Below are 20,698 nucleotides of genomic sequence, written 5' to 3'. Positions count from 1 at the left end.
ACAATAAGCCAAACACAAAGATTAGAAAAGAAGTGAACTCATTCTAAACGTGAAAAGTTAGACAAAAGAAACTAACAATGAAAACAAAAAAAGTTCCCAAACAGCAAGATCTATGTGAGAGATCTATGTTTGTCAGTTTTTGTTCACTACCAAATCCAGCATGCTCAGTTTTTGCTCAGTGCTAGTTTGTTCATCTTCACCCACATAGTAATGGTATGTAACTCAACACGTACATTCTCTCTCAGCTCCACTAATGTTGGTGAAGAACAAAACAAGAGTCATCCGCATTCATGACTTCATTAGCATTTATAGAAACCTAAAATAAAAACGAACCCAAGTAACTCCCTTGTGGAACACTGCAAGATTTATTTTTTTTGCTTTTTAGCTGCCATTGAAAAATACACACTGTGTTCTTCAACAAGTCTCCAGTTACACCTGAGCCAGTAACACCTGATTTCCATCTTTGGGTAAATGTATGATTTCAGAATCTTTCCAAAGCGCCCATCCAAAATGCGACATACAGGTTTGGAAAGTGGCCTCGCTGCAAATTAAAAATGCCATTCAGTTTATCTGTACCAGGAGATGTGTTATCTGACAGAGGGAGAGTAACATCTCCTCAACTGTGTTCAACCTGATCAAAAGCAAAACCTTTCATCCCTCATAATATTCGGGCTGCGTGGTAAGTTGATCACCTTATTGTATGCGGGAGCCTGAGCTGTCTATTTTATTGATGAAGAAGTTGCTAATTAGCTCCATCATGGTATTCCCTATTTTTTCAGAAGATTTAAAGAGCTTCACTAAAACATTCTTTCTTTTTGATCTTAAATTGGCAACCTTATTTCTCAACTTACAATAAAGGCTTCTATCTAAAAAGCACATAATTAATGAGCATGGCATTGTCCTTTTGAAGCATTAAAGATCCCAACTCATCACCAAGACATAATACATTTTGCAGACCTCTTTTGAACACGCTCATCCACCAACTTCACAAATTTGTCTATGAAATTGTTCAAAGGACTGTTTATATCAGTGTGCCGACATACAGAACATCAGACCGCTGTAAATCTTTAACATCAGTCACAGATGAGTCTTTGATACGACCTGCAGTAAACAATCCTAACTCCACACTCCATTTTAGGTTTTCTTGTTAAAGCAATCAAATTATGGTCACTGCATCTCACTGCCACCAGTGCTGCCTGTGGACACAGCTCATGTATGTTAGTAAAAAATAGAGGCTGTCAATGTCTCAAAGTCCATATTCATGGGATCTAATTCTTGAGAGCATTTATCAAATCTTCTTCTATGACTCACTCGAGTTCTCCTGTTTCTCATCTGCAGTCCCTTCAGCTACTCTGTTTGTTCCCCTATGTAGTCCAGCTTTGTTAACATTCCATCCATTTCCTGCATTGAATTAATCATGTCGTTCTCAAATGTCCACCCTCCACTTCACTCTCCTTGTACCCCATTCTCATCTCTTCAAACTTATCTTGGGTGAATTCCAAACTGGCCTTCAGCCCCTGTACATCTCTAATAATGCCATCCAGTCCTTTGTTAGCTCCATCTATGATCGGCTTAAGTTTTCCTAAACATCCTTTTTTTTTTTAGAGAGACGGCACCATGAAGAAAATGAGTAGCATACGCAAAGCTCGCCAGTTAGCCTTGCTCACCTGCTACCCCAAGAACCCGAGTGCATCTGTAGCAGGATCTGATCCAGGCGATAGCCCTAACTAACCTGTTGGCTCAGGCAGATGACCACTTTGGACACAATCAGGGACTGATAAGGCAATGCATGATGTTTCTAATCCACATAAAACAGTACAATCAAGTTGTGCGAAGTTTAAAGGCAGTAATGTTACAGAGGCCGGCATTCTTCATGTGATTACAGTAAAACGCCCTGAACCACTTTTGTGCAGCATTTTGACAGGAATGAGGAGAACAATGCCATCATCAGCCATCAATCACACAGATTTGTAACTCTTGTCCTTTCCCTGGAGTGATTCAACCAGTAAGTGTAATTATCACGCACTTAGTAGCATGGGCATCCATGCTGACAAGCAGCCTTAACTGTTTATTGCTACTTTCATCCAGAGAGATGACAGAGACATTGTACTAGGATGACATAATTGGATCCCTGAAGACCAGGCATCCATTTGTCTTGCACTCTGAAGCCATCTATTAGTAAGATGATTTAACTTTGGTCCATGATTGAGTGTTTCTGGCCACACCACTGATGTTGAAATGTCAAAATGTCCACCTTCAGGGAGCCAACCTGTAGAGTTAAAAGGTTTGTCTTAAATGAACTCTATGGGACTGTAGCGCAGTAAAAAGAAAAATAGGAAATGTCACAGTCAATGTTTCACAATGCATGATCATCTAAATTACTAATCCTGATGACTCAATCAGCATTTTGTCAAAATCTTTTTTGAGTCTTTTTTTCTGAGGGTAAATGGAGGCCAAAAAAAGGAAAGGAAAAAGGAAATAAAACAATCATATCTATTTCAAACCACACCTGAAATAGTGCATCAATCCAGCAAAGGTCAAAGGGTAATAGCAGCCACAGACTATTTTAACTCTGCTACCTTACAGTCGTATTTCATTCTCACCATGTGTTTAATACCTTTCCACTCCCTCAATGGGTCCTCTGACTGGTTATCTGCTGTTTTGAAAGAGGCCAACCAAACTGTTAGAAAGGCCACCCCCCCCTCAGCCGTCCAGCAAGCCTGCACTGCCAATCGGCCATCCTGTTTCCAGACAGCACAGTCATTTCCCAGCCCAGTGGAGCAGCACTCCCTGACCTCTGCCTCGACCTCCGCCTCAACAGCCCGAGCTCCAGCACCAGCTCCAGCCTAGAGAGCAGACTCGGGCCACCTCTACTTATTTATGAGCCATTTCACACAGTGCTGCTCCCATTAGAGACCCAGCCTTGGCCCACCTTACACGGCACTCTCCTTGCACTTAACACATAAAGTACACCAGCAGGGCCAGGGGGGCATGGGCTTTGGGTGGTGGTGGGCGGGTTGAGCAGACCATTAGACGTATCACAAAGGTGCTGTCACACACCCAACTCAAGTTTACATCAAAAAAATCAGAGGAAGGCAAACATTCATCTACTTCCTGGTTGGCAAACATTTCCTGCAAACAGCTGCAAGGAGACCAATCTCTCCATCTCGCATCTTATCATGCAATGAATCGCTATTTGACTATCCTCAAGGAAACAATCACCCACTGGTCTAATTTAACGATGCACAGGAACTGATGGGTTATGTTTATTGAACCATAATTGGACATTTCATTATTTCTCATTCATTTTGATGGAGCTGAACCGTTACTCTTAGCAGGAGAGACTTAGAAAGAGAGAGTAAAAAGTTCAGTCTCCACAGCATAAAATTTGACTGATGGATTGATTCATGAAAGCATTTAAGACCTTAATCAGAAACTACGTATGCATGACTGAAAACAAGATTAGTCTTAGTTGGTAACGTTCAAACACTGCAGGAAGCCAGTGAATATCAGCTTGTTTACGTTGCACCAGAATGGAGGTGACAACATTGGCTGAAAGACCTAAAAGCTACTTACAGAGAAATAGGGATGAAGACCCACACCCACCTGTGATTGTGACAAAGGCGTAGCCCTCCTCTCCCAGTAGTGGATTGATCAGTCGGCAGCTGTAGGTGCTATTGGGCTCCAGCACAACTGTCAGCACGCTGGTCATAGTGAACAGTCCTTCCTCATTGGCCACCAATGAATTGGTGATGTTGTCCGTCAGGTTGCGTCCGCCCCCGTCCTGCCATATCACGTCAGCTTGAGGGTAACCACCGTAGGCCACACAAGTCAGGGCCACCTCATCACCTGGCCGCAGATTGGATTCAGGCACCAAAGTCACTACAGGCTTGGAGTAGGGGGCTGAAAAAAAGGCAACAGTACAGGAGAGGGGTGAGGATTCAGGGTGGGAGGGAGGAGAAAAATGGGTATGGGGTGGGTGAGGATAGGATAGGATGAGGAGAGGATAAGGGAGCAGGAGACACATACTGACTTTAGTTAAATTCTCTGCTGTGAGAGTCACCCTGGGAACTGTTTGACATGATTCCCATTAAATTCTTAATTATATTTAGGGAGCTTAGCATAACACAGTGCTTAAGATCCCACAGACACAGACAGCATCTGTGGCACATCCTGATGCTGCATCCCTCCACTCTAACGCGGCACTCTCCAGAGAGCCAAAGCACCGAGCCACTCCCAGAAAGGAAATACGGTGCAAGGCGGGAGGCGGAGGTGGGCAGGCCCACCAGGAGAAAACTGGCAGGCTCGGAGATTTGGGACGACTCAGCCTATGGCATGAAAAAGAGCCTGGAGGGGTGGAGGTGAGGGGTGAATCGTCAGCCTCAGCTGAAATCACGTTTCTCCAATCCCTTGAGCTAAAACAGGAGTACAGAGGTGGCGGAGAAAGACGCCGCTGTATTCCCAGAACCAATCATTGCACAGCAAACAGCGGGGTGGAGCTGAGGGCGAGATGAAATAAGTTTGGACTCTCAACGCAAAGACGGATTTAGCGTGGTACACACTAACTTCCCCAGCTGTCCATTTGACTGACAGGCAGAATTCCATCGAGGGCTCCTTTCATTTTCTTCCAGCACAGCATGACGGAAGTCTACAATGTTAACTGTAAATGCTGGCTAAAAATAGAACATCCATAAATCTAATACATAGAATGGAAACCAATTTGTCACTGTTGGAGACATTGTTTTCCCTCTCCCCAGCCAGGAGAAAAAAATGTTATTCATTAACACCACCTAATGCACATCCATCCTTGGAGAATGCAGTCTCACAACAGATATAGAAACGGGAGAAGGAAGGAAAGGCGCACAGTATCATTATAAATAAATAAAAGGCTCTCAGCTGTGAAGGTGGGCGATGTAGTCGCCCAGCAGAGAAGATGTTAGCGGTGGCTGACTGACCGTAACAACAGCTAATAATCAAAGTCAGCACATATTGACCATGACAGAGACCACAATCAGCGCTTATTGACCAAAAACACTGCTCAGCAGCCCCGAGGAAACAGTTAATCACCTGTTTGTGTTTTGTGACAAGAAATTATCATAAATCACCTTCTCCACTCGTAACTGTGTAATACATTTTATCGCACACTATTAGTGTATATGTGTGCGTAAGTGTTGAGCTCAAATCACTTTCAACACAATTAATTCAAAGTGTAAAGTAAAACCAAGGCACAAACATTAGCTAATGAAACAGCATTTATCCATGATCTAGTCGATGAATGGAACACGCTGTTCAGAAAGAATCCTTAAAGCAACATTTAATGTTCATTTGTTTAGTTCTTGAGACCTTTATAATTATCTTGCACTCTAACGAGATAAACCTGTCATTTCAATTTGGGCTTACAGACAAATTATACAGATCCTGCGTTACACACTGGGGGTGCGGAGTTTTAAGGATGTGGGCAGGAGAAGCCTTACAAAAATGCAGTCAGGTTGCATCATGTGAGATGTAGGATCCCTTGGGTGTTTTATGAGCTCTACCCAAATCAGGGACTATAAGCCAAGATATCTCGGCCTCAAACGCTTAATTTCTATTCTTTTTTTTTAACATTGTTTTTTATTGATTTGGATTTTCAAAAAGCAAACAACAACAGCAATTCATTACCATATACAGAGTATTTGCATAATGAGTCCAGGAAACCACACACAGCATGCATCTAGTTTTGGACTCCAAAAGACAGCGTAGTTTGCGTCAAGCAATTATTTTGTTTTGGGTACAATTTGGAGAAGCTCCTATACTTGCTATAACTATGTGGGGACATACATTTATATATATATACATACATTTAGAGCTGCCACACATGATGTATTGTTTTGTCTATTTATCTCCCACCTATATTTCTTCATAATTCAATTAATTGTGAATCTACAAAATCAGACCGTGGGCTTCAGGTTGTGTTTTTTGAGAAATTTTTGCTCAATGCAAAGGACTAAATGGGAAATAAAAAAAGCAATGCAACGGATGTAATGCACCATATAAAGAATGTACATAGGGTACGTATAGGCTGAAGCTAATCTGCAGCCCCATCTCTGATGAGGGCAGCGTGTTTTTTGTGTATGTCACTGTCTACTTTCCGTGTGCCACTAGTGTTAAGTGTCCATGTGCGTGTTCATCTGTTTCTACACGTGTCATGGACGCCACAGCTTGACTCACCGGCCACCTGCAGCAGCAAAGCAGCACTGCCATAGTCCCGCACCCTGACAAAGCAGGTATAGCTGCCTTCATCAGCAACCATCACCCTGCTCAACAGGAGTGAAATGTTGCCCAGGCCCAGCTGGGCGGGGAACAGGCTGGTACGGTTGGCGAAGCTCTCGGTCTGGTCCGCCAGCTGGTCGTGTCCCTCCCAGTACCCGTGCACACTGCGTTTGGTGTCTGTCAGCTGCCAGAAGACGCTCAGATCAGACAGGTTGAAGGGGGTGGTGACACTGAAGGAGCAGTTGAGTGTGGCATCTCTGCCATGCAGCGCCACCACTGGCTGCTCTGGGACGTGCACTTCCATCACAGCTACAAGAGAGAAAGTGGGACATGAGACGACGTCAATTTAAAAAAAATGCCTGGATTGAAAAGCAGACGATGTTGTGTTTTACCTACTTAGAGTCTCGCTGTATGTTAGAAAACCATAAATAAATATAATAAATACACAAAATCTTTCTTGAAATCATCTCAACTCTGCAGCCTTCTCTGTGTCAATCTTATATGCCAAACATCACCCATTTGTCACCTTGGTAGTCTAAAATAGACAATAATCAGCATTAGTAAATACTATTTGGCCCTGGTCTAGTATAAACATACAGTATTCACTGAATCACAGCATTAATTCAGTGTGCTGTGTTCAAGTGTGACAGACTGACACCTACTCAAATTTGAATGTCTTTGAAAAAAAAAAATCAATGCAGCATTTTGAAATATATTCTGTGACTGCTTCAGAAACATCCACTTTGTTTGTGCAGCATGGTAGCACGGAGCGGGTGAGATGGGATGAAGGTGAGCGGGAAGAAGAGGAGGGATCTGGAGGTAAGCATTAGGATTTTGTTTGTGTTCCTATAGGCTTTGCCTACCGGCGATGGCTCAGAGCGCTGAAAGTCGGCGATGGAAGCAACAACATCTGTATAGCTTTAGTTAAATCGTTAGTTAAATCTAAAAAAAAAAAAGCTGTTGGGGGGGTGCATAACTGCAGCAAAACTCTTGAGCGTGTGTTTTTGAGGGAATGAAAAGTGACTCCACTTCTTACCAAACGTCTCCCCACAAAGGCTGCTATTTTTTCTGCGCAGCTGTGTGTGTGCATGTGTGCCCGTGTGCATTGTTTGTCTAGACTAGGCCAAGAGCAAAGAGTACACTGCATAATCATTCTGGATTAGTAGCCATCTCAGGCAGTCTAGAGTACATCCATAGTAGTCAGCGTTCTCCATTGATCCCTGTCTGCTTTTATACAGCTTTGAGAGACTCATCAGCATCACAGGGGAGAGAAAAAGCCAGTCGGCCCCTGGAGCAATACACTCTACTTTATGCTCATCCTCTCTAATTGTTATAATCACAGTGGCATTTTAGCCTCCTCACCCCCGTTTGAGCTCTGTCTATCACGCAGCCAACGTCAATGTGGAATAACTTTGCCATGAAGGAGTTTTGACTGCTGCAGAGGTGAAATAATTACTTCCCCTACTAACAACAAACAAGTCTTTCATCTGAGAGGGTTCATACATGGATGGGTGTTGCTAAGTCAAGGCAGACCTATTTTCAATCACATTCAGCCATTCCCAGCAAGGTAGCCTCCCCACAGCACATCCCCACCAACCCGCTCATCTGTAGGAACACTGCCACCTACTGCCTAACCTCACAAGTGCACAGACGTGGGACAGAAAAATGCCCTATCAAACCTGGCTGCTGGGGCCTTACATTGCGAGAATGTTATTTTAGATCTAAATCATTTAACAATTATGATATAAAAAATAAAAGCAATACATATTTCTTTTATGTGTTTCCTCTAATATTGTACCATGTGAAGATAGAAACAGAAAACATCATAAAAACTGCAAAACAGCCTGCTTTGCTATCGCAGGACACCATACCTGTGTCACAGGTTCATGCGTCGGAATTACTGCGCCTTGAATGAAAATGTTGCTCCATAATTTTGACTTGCAGCAAATCAAATTCCCCGTGCCAACCGAGTGCCAGTCACACAACAACAGCAGAGGGTTTTTCCCTTTACTGTGATTACAAAAGCTCCTCTGGTGCTGTGGGGGTTTTCTATCGCCCCATATTGTGCCCACATTCACTCGGCTGGGCTACAGCGCAGCAAACAATAGAGAGAGAGTTATCAGGGCAAAGCATGGCAGGAGCAGGCGGTATTGTGCCGCCATCAATAGGGATAACTGAGCAAATTACTGGAGTGTGCATTTTTGCTGTCTTTGGAGGTGGCCCAACCTTTGCAGTAATGAATAGGTCGCTGGTGTTTTTTGTAGGAGTGGAGGGTCAGTGACAGCCCTCTCTGAGACGTGCATGCTGAAGGAGGAGGAGAGAGAGCAATTAAATCACTCCCCAAGCAGGCTGGGATGACTCACACCACTGAGTCCATACAGGAAGGGGGGATGGGAAACAGGGAAACAGAGAGAACAGAGAGGCCGGCGTCGAGCTCACACTTAAAGATAATATCTGGAAACAAGCCAAGGAAGAGGCTGCGGTGGAGCCTCACACACTAATCCCTCAACACGGACCAAAGCCATGTCAGAGAGGAGAGAGAGATAGAAACTCCCCTTTCTCATTCTACGCCCTCCTCCCCTTTCACTCGCTGCTTCTTTAACCGCTGACCTACCGCTCGCTCCAAGGCCCGGGGAGGACGCAGCTCTACAGAGGGACCTTGTGTAGGGACGCCGACCCGCGCTTGGAAAGAGAACACAAGGGGAGCATTTTGCGTTGCAACGAGGGGAGGGGATTGGACAGGAGAGGAGGCCGGCTGACGTCACGGAAAGCACACATCTGATGTCCTATTCGTCAGAGGTGAAATACCGCCAGCCGAAGCAAATCACTGCGCGCTCGGCCGTTTTTGATCTGCTGCTGTTCACAACAACCGGCATGTTCTGTACAGTAGCAGTAGCTGTTTGATCGTCTCTCCTAAGGTCTGCTCTCGACATGAAAACACATGCACTCTCTAGAGAGACAAGAGTAAGTAGTAGAGGTTGAAGATCATAACACAAGCGGTCTTTGGTGAGGGGGCCGGGCTGCACCTTGTAGCCAGAGCCGTGGTGTTTTCTCAGAGGGTAAGTGGGGATCTCGCCTCTCCCTTCTCCCTCCCGATAAAGAGATGCTCAGAAGCATAGAGGGCAGGCTGGGAGACGTCAGGCTGTGGGGATTTACACACTGCACTTTGTGTTTATGGGCCTCAGCTCTGTTTGAGTGCCTGCGAGACAGAGACGGGCACTTTCACAGCCGACATGAAATAAACTCATTACAGCCTTTGCGAGTGCTGGCAACGGGCCCTGCTTAGCAGCGAGGCACAGGGATGGCTGGAGAAGGCTGCAAGTGATCTTTACACTGCTCTCCACTGTACTTTGAAGACTACCCGCCACCTTGTCACTATCAACACCTCCTTCCATCATGCTTTCCTCAGGTGTGCACGGCATGGGTGCTGCCGATTTCGACTGCGTTATTTGTATAGTGAGCTGATGCGAGCTCGGCACATGAGGTGAGCATGGAGGCTGAGTGTGAGACAGAGACAGCGTGGGATGCGAGCAGACAGCAAATAGGAGAATCACAGCTTTTATAGGGAGGGTGCTTGCATGGTGACAGCAAGGCTGTTGGTAAATACAATCCAGTGATATCTCACATCATCCTGGCTGATACAGACAGACGTGTGCACATGCATGCACCCACATGCACAGTATGTGTTGTACAGTACGTGGATGCACAAAATCTGATAACTGGAGTGGGATTATTAGTCACTATGCTATCTATAAATTCACAGGATTATCATGTCAGCATAAATGGAATAGCTAGGGTCTTTTTGTGAGGTGAGCTACATTTCGAATAGACTAGAAGTCGGTTGTCTCTTTAAGCAAGCACACGAAAAACAGTAAGCTATAACAGGCCTTTTTCATCAAAGACATTACGATGTAAGAAGAACAAGTAAGAAAACTGTAAAAATAACATCAATAACGGCTACATGTCATTCAAATATGCTAGTTCCAGGCCCCTGGTATTGCAGCATGGCTCACTGGGACACCAAATTAATGAAGCCAATCAAATTCCTCTGACTAGTTTAGAAAGCCAGTTGAAAGTGCTGATGTGAAATTATCAATATTATCAGTGATTGACAGGCATACATATTTTGGTATCCTGGCAGCTTTATATTTTGCTAAAGTCAGGCTAATTGTTAAGCTTGTGCTGAAAAAAGGTCAAACTTTCTAAACACCATGTGTGGAATGTAACCTGGTAACCTGTCCTGTCACTTACAAACGTGCACTGCATACAGGATAATGTTTGGCACTTTTCTTGTTTTGTTTTTTTTTTACTTCTTATCCTGCAGCCCCCCCAAAAGTGAGTCACCAAATGGCTGACCTTGGCCCACACACTGTTTCAGATAAACACACGCGTGTGCACAGAGCAGAGCTGAGGATGATGTTGGAGAAGCGGTGCCAAATTAGCTACTGGTTGCTGACGGGTGAAATACCTATCACATATTTTCTCTCACATTTCCTTATAGTGCAGCATAAACACACCAGCAATTCCAATAGAGACGGAGATTGACAACAATTTAAGTAAGGAAAAAGAAATGACTATTGTCATGAAATACAACTTGTTCGGACTGAGATGGAAATTGTGCATTTAGCAGGGTTTTGGCAAAAATATAGAACATACTGAGGACACAGATGGAGGACAGAGAAGTGGATTATGCTGCGAGAGTTGTCATGGTCGTTTGCTGCCTTTTCCCCACTGTGAAAACTGGTCACAATTGGAATCCATGAACTGACATGAAATCAAACTTTCTACAGCCACATTTCAAGCCTAAAAAGGGCCGTGGGTTTGATACTCGAATCAAACCAGAGCCGAGAAAAAGTGTGAAACAGCAAAACTATGTCTTTCTCAGAGGCTGAAATCGTTCTTTTGATCATCCTTAATTTATAACCAGAGACACAAGCCCAGCTAGAGCCACGGCGTGCTCCACTAGTAGTGAGCTGTATCAATCTGTTGATCATTGCAAAATTCTATCAGTCTGTCTCTTCTGGGACATAAATGCACCGCATTTCAAAAAACTAATCAAACTTATGCTAGAGGGGAATGATTCTGCACCAAAACATCTTCTGTAGAAGCTTATTGATTGAAGTGATTAGAAGATATGAAACACAATTGATCACCTTAGTCTTCCACTGTGCTGTCAGAAAAGGAAACAGGCACAAGTATTTGTCAGCATTGGTATTAATAAGCCGTATCTGTGGTATCAATAAAATCCAAACAACACCCATCTGTACACACATACACACATCCTCCGACACACAATTTCATGCAGGAACAGACACCCAAAGGCCAGAGTACACATTGATATTCCACACCTGTATGACTCCTGACAGCTCCACAGCAACACACTGTCTGAGAAATTGGACACGAGACACTACAATGGAGACAGTGTTACAAAGCTGCTCTGGAGCAGAGGGGTTCCCATCAGCATGGCCAGCAACAGTCACATACACAAACACACAGTGCACAGGTGGCCAGGCCCCTGCATTGTCAGTCCCTAACACACACACACACACAGAGGTGTGTTTCTATAACTTCAGAGGACATTACATTATTATCTTGGAGGCTTACTATCTATTGCAGGGGACCATTAGCTCATTAGCAAGAGTCTGGAGGGCAGACCTGCAACATATTGAAGAGGAGAGGCTGGGATCGCTGTTTTATTCCTCCGACCCGTAAAGCCAGCCCAGTCACCAGAACAAAATGTCGGCACTGAAGGTGTCTGAAAACCACAAAAACGTCCTAACATCATATAAACATTTCTACAATAGGTTTGAAAGGTCAAAACAACTGCCGTGCAGCAGACCCGTTTGTGACAACTTAAACAGGTATTTTAAGCCAAAACATGACCTTAACCAAGTGATTTTTGTGCCTAAACCGAACCAGACCAGCACTGAGAATCCAGAACTGCATTGCCACAACTGAAATGTAAAGAAGTGCAAAGTTTGAACGCAAAGAAACGGAAAGTTTGAGCTACCGTCATCTTTTTAACATATTGTTTTAACATTTTTATTAGAATATTTTATATTTGGAGGAGATTTATATTATTTTACCTCTGCAACACGAGCTACGCCCTCGGGATGTACACCACCTCTCTTTTAATTTAATCCAAACCTAACCTTACCCTACTGCTTTATGTAATGGTGACTGTTTTGTCCTCAAAAGGAGGGCGAGTCCCCACAATGTGCCTATGTAAACGGATTTATGTCTCCACAACATGAGTAATACACACACAAACACACACACACACACACACACACACAAGTTGCCTTCTTTTTCAAGGTATTATTTTCTGCAATTATCTGTGAGGATTATTTTCACAATTCACTGGCTTCAGATGTGGTTCACATGTTGATGTCCAGCGCTCCAGCACTCACACACTGATACCAGTTCAGGGCCTTTCAGTTCACTAAGCAATGCTACTGCACCCAGCTCGACTCAGTTCAATACGAACTACAACCGCACAAAGCTTAGCAGTGCGTCACAATCTTTGTGGAAAGCCTGCTGAAACGTATGAAATGGGAGGAAATATTCATATGATTTCATAAATAAGGACCATCAAGCACCAGCACTGGAGGGGGCAATATTGACACAGCAAAGTAAACAGGTGCAATACTAACAGACTGCAATGACAGGAGGGTTTAGTCGGGCAAGAAGACAAGCAGGAGAAATATGCTTTTACAACGCTGCCCCCCTCTGTTCATGATCATAACTGCAGCTCAACACATTTTCATTCTGGACATTTTGCACCACCTGAACATCAAAGGATTTTGCTCAAAGGATCTGTGAGCCCTTTCATACCGATTATTCTTATGATATAACCAATCCCTGTAAAAGTCTGAGGGGAAAGCTAGCTTTTGATTTCATGCTGTCAGGAGCAGATGTAGATGTCCATTCGGAAAAAAAAAATAGCATCTGGAAAACATTAAGGCAGCAGTATGTGCTTAGTAAGCACGGTTTGGTTCAAAATTAGCAATCTGAAAAAAAGAGTCTGTTTCTTGAGCAGCACTTTTCAAATGGCCCCTCAGTGAAAGAGCCACAATATGGATGAGATTAAGTGAGACTTAAAACCGTCTGCGGTGTAAAGGGGTCACTTTCAACATTAAGCTCTGAGCATAATCTCTTCCTTTCCCATTTCTGCTCCACGAACTCATCACAGAGCGTGAGTGCCCTCAGTCAGGGAGGAGATACAGGTGATGGCGGATAGGGAAGACAAGCTTGCTTATTTTCAGCAATGTCATAAATCAAGATGGGACTCACTATTTTCTCCGTTTTCGCTCTCTTTCCTGCCGCCTGTCTCGGCTCCCTCTGCCTTGCTTCCTTCATAGATGTATGCCATCTCATATCCCGTCAATAACCTGTTAATGGTCTCTGGCAGTCAGATAATAGTGCCGGCTGAAGAACAGCGGGCAGATAAGGGCAGGCTTCTGCCTTACAAGCCTGAGAGACAGAGAGCTTTTGATGAGCAGGAGGCTGGGGATGGAAACGAGAGGGCTGGTGGATGAGGAAGCAGGCAGACTTGAGTGCAGCTAATTTCTAATAATGGAAGGCTACATTGATGTGTACATGCACTATGGCCATCATTACAGTGGAGCCATAAAGAGTTGATGAGAATGAAAGATTTTTTTTCTCTGATCCCTCTGATGAGGCAGGTGTTTTATATCTGCTGTGAAATGAAATTAAATGAATTGTTTGGCTCTTTCACAGGTTCATATCCTCTGCTGATTCATGGTTTGATGCACCAGGAGTGATGCGAGGTTAAGCAAGGTGTCAGTTTGTCGCCAGCTGTGCGTCGTCTCGATGACAGAGCCGGCACCCTCCCCCCCTCCCCGGTGTCTGACATCACCGCCGCCACTTCACCCATGCAACACCCTGGGGGCATGTAGGTGTCTCCCTGTGTCAGCTGCTGGTTTGCTTCCTCAGCAAGTCAGTCGCTGTGATGCTTTCCAAGCACAGATCAGCATCCGTTCAACCCATTCATCACAGCCCACTAGGCCCACAGAAGACCCACATATGGCTCCAGGCTCCCTCTTCCCCTCCAGAACTGCAATCTCGGCATATTAGCCATATCAATTTTTTAACGATCCCACAAGGCAGCATTTTTAGGACTTGTTGAAATAATCATGAGGTGCTTGTTGGGTATTGCACTCTGTTTCAACGAGCGCACTGTGAGAAAAGAAGAGCTGGGAAATGGTGAGACGGAGGCAAGCCAACAGAGACCGCTCATTATGTATGCATTGCGGCGAAACCAATCTTTGTTGAGCCTGTCCTCGATTGTTTTTAAAAGGATACTTCACTGGACGCAATCAAATTAGCAAGAACATCACTGATATGGGGTAATAACCCTAAATTGAATTTCTGCACAGGCTAAAGTGTCCCCTCTCTGCAGAATCAATTGCTGTGAAGAGAAAAGGAGGACAGGAAGAGGGCATTCATAGTTAGCAGACCTTTAAAAAGTACACCAGAGATGCAGGCATGAGCGGGCTATTTTCACGCTCCTGAGCCCTGCCATAATGTGCGCCTGCCGACTACGATAGATGCAATCTATCCAATTATGCTAATTAATTTGAATTACCTTAGAGCTCCCATCACTGAGAGCGAAATCGGGTCAGCTTTCCATTTCTGCATTCGCATGAATAAAATTCTCTTTCATTGTTTGGGTGCTAAGAGCTGCACACGGCGAGCTCTGGCAGCTTAGCGGCTGTGCTAACTGAACAGAGAGTATGACAACAACAAGCAATTAGCTAGACAGCCTCCTGTTAGCTCTGCCACTGGCTGACACTGCTGTGTGCTGTGCCGGAGTGAGCCAAGGGTGTTGCTGTACCCGGCTGCTGTTGTGGCTCAGTCAGTACTGTACATATGCATTGACATGTCATGCATTTTGCTGACACGTATAACCAGTATTGGTTATAATGAGAGCTATAAAAAAAGCCTTAGCAACAACAAGCAAGCAAACAAGCAAGCAGTAAGGTTGAGGGTCAACACCAGAATGGGATGGTGTAGCAGATTTTCCTCACTTCTGCTCCCTCAATAGTGCATTTAAGCACAAGAACAACAACCCCGCGCAGACAAGCCTCTTCACGGCTGCAGTGACACAACAGCTGTGCAGTGCTGTATGAGTAACATCCGGGAGAGGTTTCACAGAGAATGATCCATCATCTGACTACTGAGTCAGGATACAGCTGGGAGCTACACAGGCAATGTTACTGTGTCGGGATGACAGTGCTGTCACGCGCTTGTCCTTTGTTTTTCTTCCACAAATACTGCTCTCATGATGGGAGGTGTGTTGGCAGGGACCACAAGGTGTAATCGCATCTACTGATACGGCCACTTGCTGGAGTTATCGAGCAATGACACGGCTGAATACAAGGACGATTACAGCCGGCAATCCCAGTGAGGGACCTGGAGACCTCGGGGACCCTGAATCATATCAACACAGACATGTACACGCATACGCGCACACACAGCCGCTCATTTAATTACACAAGTCTGTAGGGTTTCGGCTTGTGTGGCCAATAGAAGCAAAACATGGCTCTTTATAGTAAATCAAAGGCAACCACACTGACCTTTAATTAGCTAGTCAGATAATTACTGATGTCCTATACTGGTAGAAAATAAAAAGACTGAGCATTAATTTGTCACTCCACAATGTTATCAAGTACATGCCACTGCACTCAATATCTTAATTAACAGAGAATTAAAAATAAAATAATATTGAATTTGTCTGTGTTGTTTTGGAAATGCACCTGAAACTCTCTTTGAAGCTGGTGGCCCAGAAGTTAGAATAATATTACACTCAATCCAAAAAGCTGCACGAAGGAAGAATGCAGTGTTTTTGTATCATCACACAGTATTACATGTGGACTGTATAGCCACAAACTAGACTCCAACTAATTCACTTAGTGCTCCAGTTAGCAGAGAGAAACGGAATCATTGTGTGAGCCACAATAGCCCATTACCCGTGAGTTAAAGAGCTCCATCAGTCCCCGACACCTCCTCCTCCTCTTCCCTCCTGGTGAGAGGAGCGAGTTAGGCAGTGGATGCCGCACAGCCAGTAATGAGCAGGCCGCAGGCCCATTTGTGCTGGGAGAGAATAGGTCCCTAATGAACCACTGAAGACACTTAGGTCCACTGAGTCAAGACTGAAATGTGCCACTGATGGCCGATAGGAGGTTGCGTCAGCTCAACCAGAGAGCAGAAAAGGTGAAAAATAACTCTCTGTGAATGACGCCGTTTTGGACGATGAGAGTTCTTTGTGAACTCTGTGGGTTCGCCAAAGTACGCTGAGCCCATTCATAGCCCGCCAGAGGGAGCCTTTCAGAGCTGTCTACCTCCCTCTTCTTAGCTATACAATCATATAAAAGAATATCATAAACTAGGAGATTTTAATTTACATTATGTGTCAGCCACACACGCCGACTGGGGAAACGGTGGCATTACGCACAGTCGACCCCCCTCCTGACACACTCACCTCCCTTCCTTTATTTACCGTGTCGTGAGACATTGTCAAGCCTGCGCAAGCTATCCGTCTCTTTTTTTATGATGACACAAGTTTTTCTTGGAGCACCATTTCTATTGAAGTAAAAACTTTTGAGTGCGTGTCTTATGAATCCTCAGTTGCAACATCAACCACCACCCTGCTTCCCCGTGTTATAAATATAAGAGGATGACTTCCACACCACACTCCCTGAGTCACAGCAGACAAACTGCACTTCATGGCAATTTTCACGGAGGGCCTCACCCTAGCCCCAAGTTCTTCTCCTCACCTGTCTGGAAAAGGTCAAAGCTATTCTGTTTTACAAGCTGAATAATAAGAGAAATATAAAAGAAACACACTCCCATAGCAGAGAGTTGTAAGCCTGTAAGAACTTATGGGAATTCTTGTGAAAAATGTCTTTTTATTCCCTGAGGTAGGCTGTCTGTATAAATAAGAATATGTTCTCTGTCTGTCTGGATGGATGAGAGTTTAAACAGGGAGGCTTTATAACTTTGCAGCTATTGGCACATCACTTTTTGGGAGTAGCCTCATTTGAACTGTTGTTTTGCCCAGTGAAGCCTTGGAAGGGGAAAAGCTAATAGGCCCTGCAGGCCGTATTGTTTAACAAAAAGTGGCATTTCCCACTGCGGTGACTCAGATCTAATGGCAGGGGCAGGGGCAGGGGAGACACCCACCCATAGCTTGGACGGCCAGCATTGCGGGCAGCAGGATGGACAGCATGGTCTTCCAGGGTGGATTCAAACTGCAGGTCAACTTCTTTAGACACAGCGCTGCAGGGGAAAGGAAACAAAAGACGCGTGAGGAGGAGGAAGATAACACAGAACACAGCAGCACGGCAAAATAAGAAGACGTGTGGACAGAAGGGTGATCACAAAGTGACAGAAACAGAGAGGTTTGCCTTTGTTTTAGCTCGCCTGGAAATAGACACAATCCAACATATTTCATGAAATAAAGGCCATTTGAAAGTCTAGAATTATTTTTGTGACTTACAAACTTATCTGAAAGTATGTCTGAAGGTGACTGTTCCAGTCTTTTTCTCTGGCCTGCTCAAGGCTTTTCTCTTTGAGAGGGAGTGGCGCGCTGATGACAAATGGGGACTTCCAAAGTTGACAGGAAACAGCCGAGTCATTCTCTCTGCTTTCCAGAGGGAAAACACTACTTCAGGAGTGAATAGAGACAGACAAAACTGTCCCTTCCCCATCCACTTCCACTCTACCGTGCATGAAATATTTATGAGATATACATCTGAGAGATTGGTAGAGGTCACTATTTGCATCTGTATTTGTTGAGACAAACTTCTTGCATTTGTAGTAAACAGATATGTTTTTTTCACATGTATGAGGAACAACAGATGCAACAGATTCACTACATTAGTTTCACAGTGTCCATGCTTGCTTGTTGCAGGTCGTTTGGTATGAATGCAAAGTTGTTTTTGGGGAAAAAAAAGAAGATGCATACATGCAGAGGTGGAAAAACAGTATGTACTGCATGTGTGCACGTGAGGAGGAAGAGCTTTCTATTATAAAACAGACATACTCAGATTTTTGAATAATAAGCAAACAGGGCATTTCTGCTAACAATAATTTAAGAGTGGGCACCCCCCTGAAAAATGTATGTAGAAAGATTGGCCAGTAATTCAAGTCATTGCATATATTCTCTTTTATTGTGTTAGGATGTGCTATATTTTGTTGCTGTTCAGGAATGACACCGCTGTGATGTACCTTGCTGATTTGCCTTGCAGTGTTAAGCTGTATGAGCTCTGTGTGCTGTTACTGCGAAATGAGTTTCGCTCATTTAATGTACTCGAACTGGACTTTTTGAAAGAGAGTCCTTAAGCACAGAAGGAGGTGAGCAACAATCTAAAAAACATTTGGTTTCCTGTCAATTCCTGACTTTGCTTTTGCATCATTTCTTAGCACATAAGGGAAAGGACACGCTTCCTGTTTCTTTACACTAACTTCCTATTGGTGATCTATTAACGTCCTCTTATCTTCCCTCTCTATTCCTCTTTTCCTACAAATACCTGGGAGGCAAGTCTCCAAGCCCTGAGAGTGTGTGTGAGAGCCGGATGAGTAGTTGATAAAAGCTCGTCGTCTGAATTTAACGTTATAGCATCTTTCAAACTTTTCTGATGGCATAAGTTTTTGTTTGAATAAAAAAATGAGAGAATCCTGGGAAAAAGTGGTGCAGAGAAAATGCGCTTTCCACCCCTTCATCTCAGCGTCCAGTGTCCCCGGGTCAGATTAGGTGTGTGTATCAGAGTGCTCTGCTCTCAGCGACAGCTTCCTTTTCGACCAGAGGTAGTCACCAAAGTCAGAAATATTCAAAATCCCCCACATAACAGCTCAGAGGAGCCAACAACAGCTGTGGTCAATGGGAAAGAGAAGCAAAGCTAAACACACTTATCCTTAAGGTGGGCATTAAAGATGAACAGCACGTATGACAAAACACGAGTCACCGCTCCTCATACGGCAGGCATGTCAAACTCATTCCATAAAGGGCCATGTGGCTGCAGGTTTTTGTTCCAACCAAGGAGGAGCACACCAGGCCAACCAATCAACATCAAGGGATCACTTAGTTATCAGCTGAAGACTGAGATCAGCTGATTAATTGAGTCCAGCCAGGTGTTCTCCTCCTTGGTTGGAATGAAAACCTGCAGCTACAAGGCCCTTTATGGAATCAGTTTGACATGCCTGTCATACGGCAACACTTTCAATTAAAGAACTGAAGGCGTTTTACGAGTCATCCAGACACTCACTTGTATATACACCCAGTGGCCATTTTATTAGGTACACCTGCACAAGCTAACACAATTCAATACAACAGCTCTGCCAGAACGTGTCTCTGCACAAAATTTACAATGTTCAGTTTTTGTTGACATTGTCAGGAATGTGTAAATTCAATTATATGTTTATTATTGGAGTCCTTGTTGAAGGTGGTGATGTGTTGGACTCCATTATATTCAGAGGTGTTTCTATTATTCTGCTAAATCCCCTCTGATGGCATAAAAAAAAACAACTTATAGGCATCATAAAAGCAGATTTATTGGATTGCATTAGATTGTACAGGTGTACCTGAAAAATGCTGCATATGTGTGAAAATAGTTTTTGTCCACTTTAAAAAGTTCTGCATCCACAGTGAAGCATCAAAAACGATTTCTTTTTAATATTTATCCACCTTCAATCGAGCTTTCAAATGAAGAGAGCAGAGTTCACAGCACAGCGTTTACAGCATCTACTGTGGATGCCTCACAACTCCGATGAGCAACTCTGAACACCAAGGTGTGGCCGGATGCTGTAATGTCCCACCAGTCAACATATGTGACAGCTTATGTCAGACTGGCTAAACGTCGACACAAATCTACAATTACAAGGTCGGTAAACTTTGTTTTTATATGTTTGAATTGGAGGAAGGCAGTTAACAGATCATTCCGGGTGTTTTGGTATGAATGATTTTGATTTCGCTGTCAGCTGTGGCTCCACCTCCTGGCTTAACCAAAACCTTTCCCATGAGGCTCCAATTATGGCTTCAGCAGAGAGGATGTGGGCAGGAGTGCAGCTTCATCACAAATTTTCCACAACAGCAGCACAATTACCACTTGCTCTCTGGACTTTCAGAAGGCACCGGCCAGCCAACAGAGACGCTTGGAACACTATCTGAATCTCCCTCAGAGGTGGTGAAATTCACGGCACAGACATTCACAAAATATATGTATATTCACTGAAGAAACGAGCAGACGCACATCACAGCCGTCCTCTCCAAAAAGGGCAGGGTGTCTGTAAATATATCTGTTTCCTGAGGACAGCGTGAACAGAAATGTGCCAACACACCAAACCACAGTCTGACTCTGTCTGTGTTGTGCAGACACCAGGAAGCCATCAAAGGCTCTTTTACTGAGTGACTCAAGTACTAAAC

General features: G+C 44.2%; 1 protein-coding gene across 2 annotated transcripts in view; it reads right to left on the bottom strand.

The window, feature by feature from the left end:
- cd276 (CD276 molecule) overlaps nt 1-20,698 on the bottom strand; it is a 65,620-nt gene that overhangs the window by 42,062 nt on the left and 2,860 nt on the right. For both annotated transcript variants that reach the window (XM_041937971.1, XM_041937979.1), the window contains 3 exons: nt 17,458-17,553; nt 6,211-6,561; nt 3,607-3,903 (listed from right to left, as the gene is read on the bottom strand). In XM_041937971.1, the coding sequence (XP_041793905.1) occupies nt 3,607-3,903; nt 6,211-6,561; nt 17,458-17,553 (744 nt within the window). The remainder of the gene's footprint in view (nt 1-3,606; nt 3,904-6,210; nt 6,562-17,457; nt 17,554-20,698) is intronic.

The sequence above is a fragment of the Chelmon rostratus genome, chromosome 1 (assembly GCF_017976325.1).
Source record: "Chelmon rostratus isolate fCheRos1 chromosome 1, fCheRos1.pri, whole genome shotgun sequence".
Lineage (NCBI taxonomy): Eukaryota > Metazoa > Chordata > Actinopteri > Chaetodontiformes > Chaetodontidae > Chelmon > Chelmon rostratus.
The sequence above is the reverse complement of the archived record's forward strand: the minus strand, read 5'-3'. Positions and strand labels throughout refer to the sequence as shown.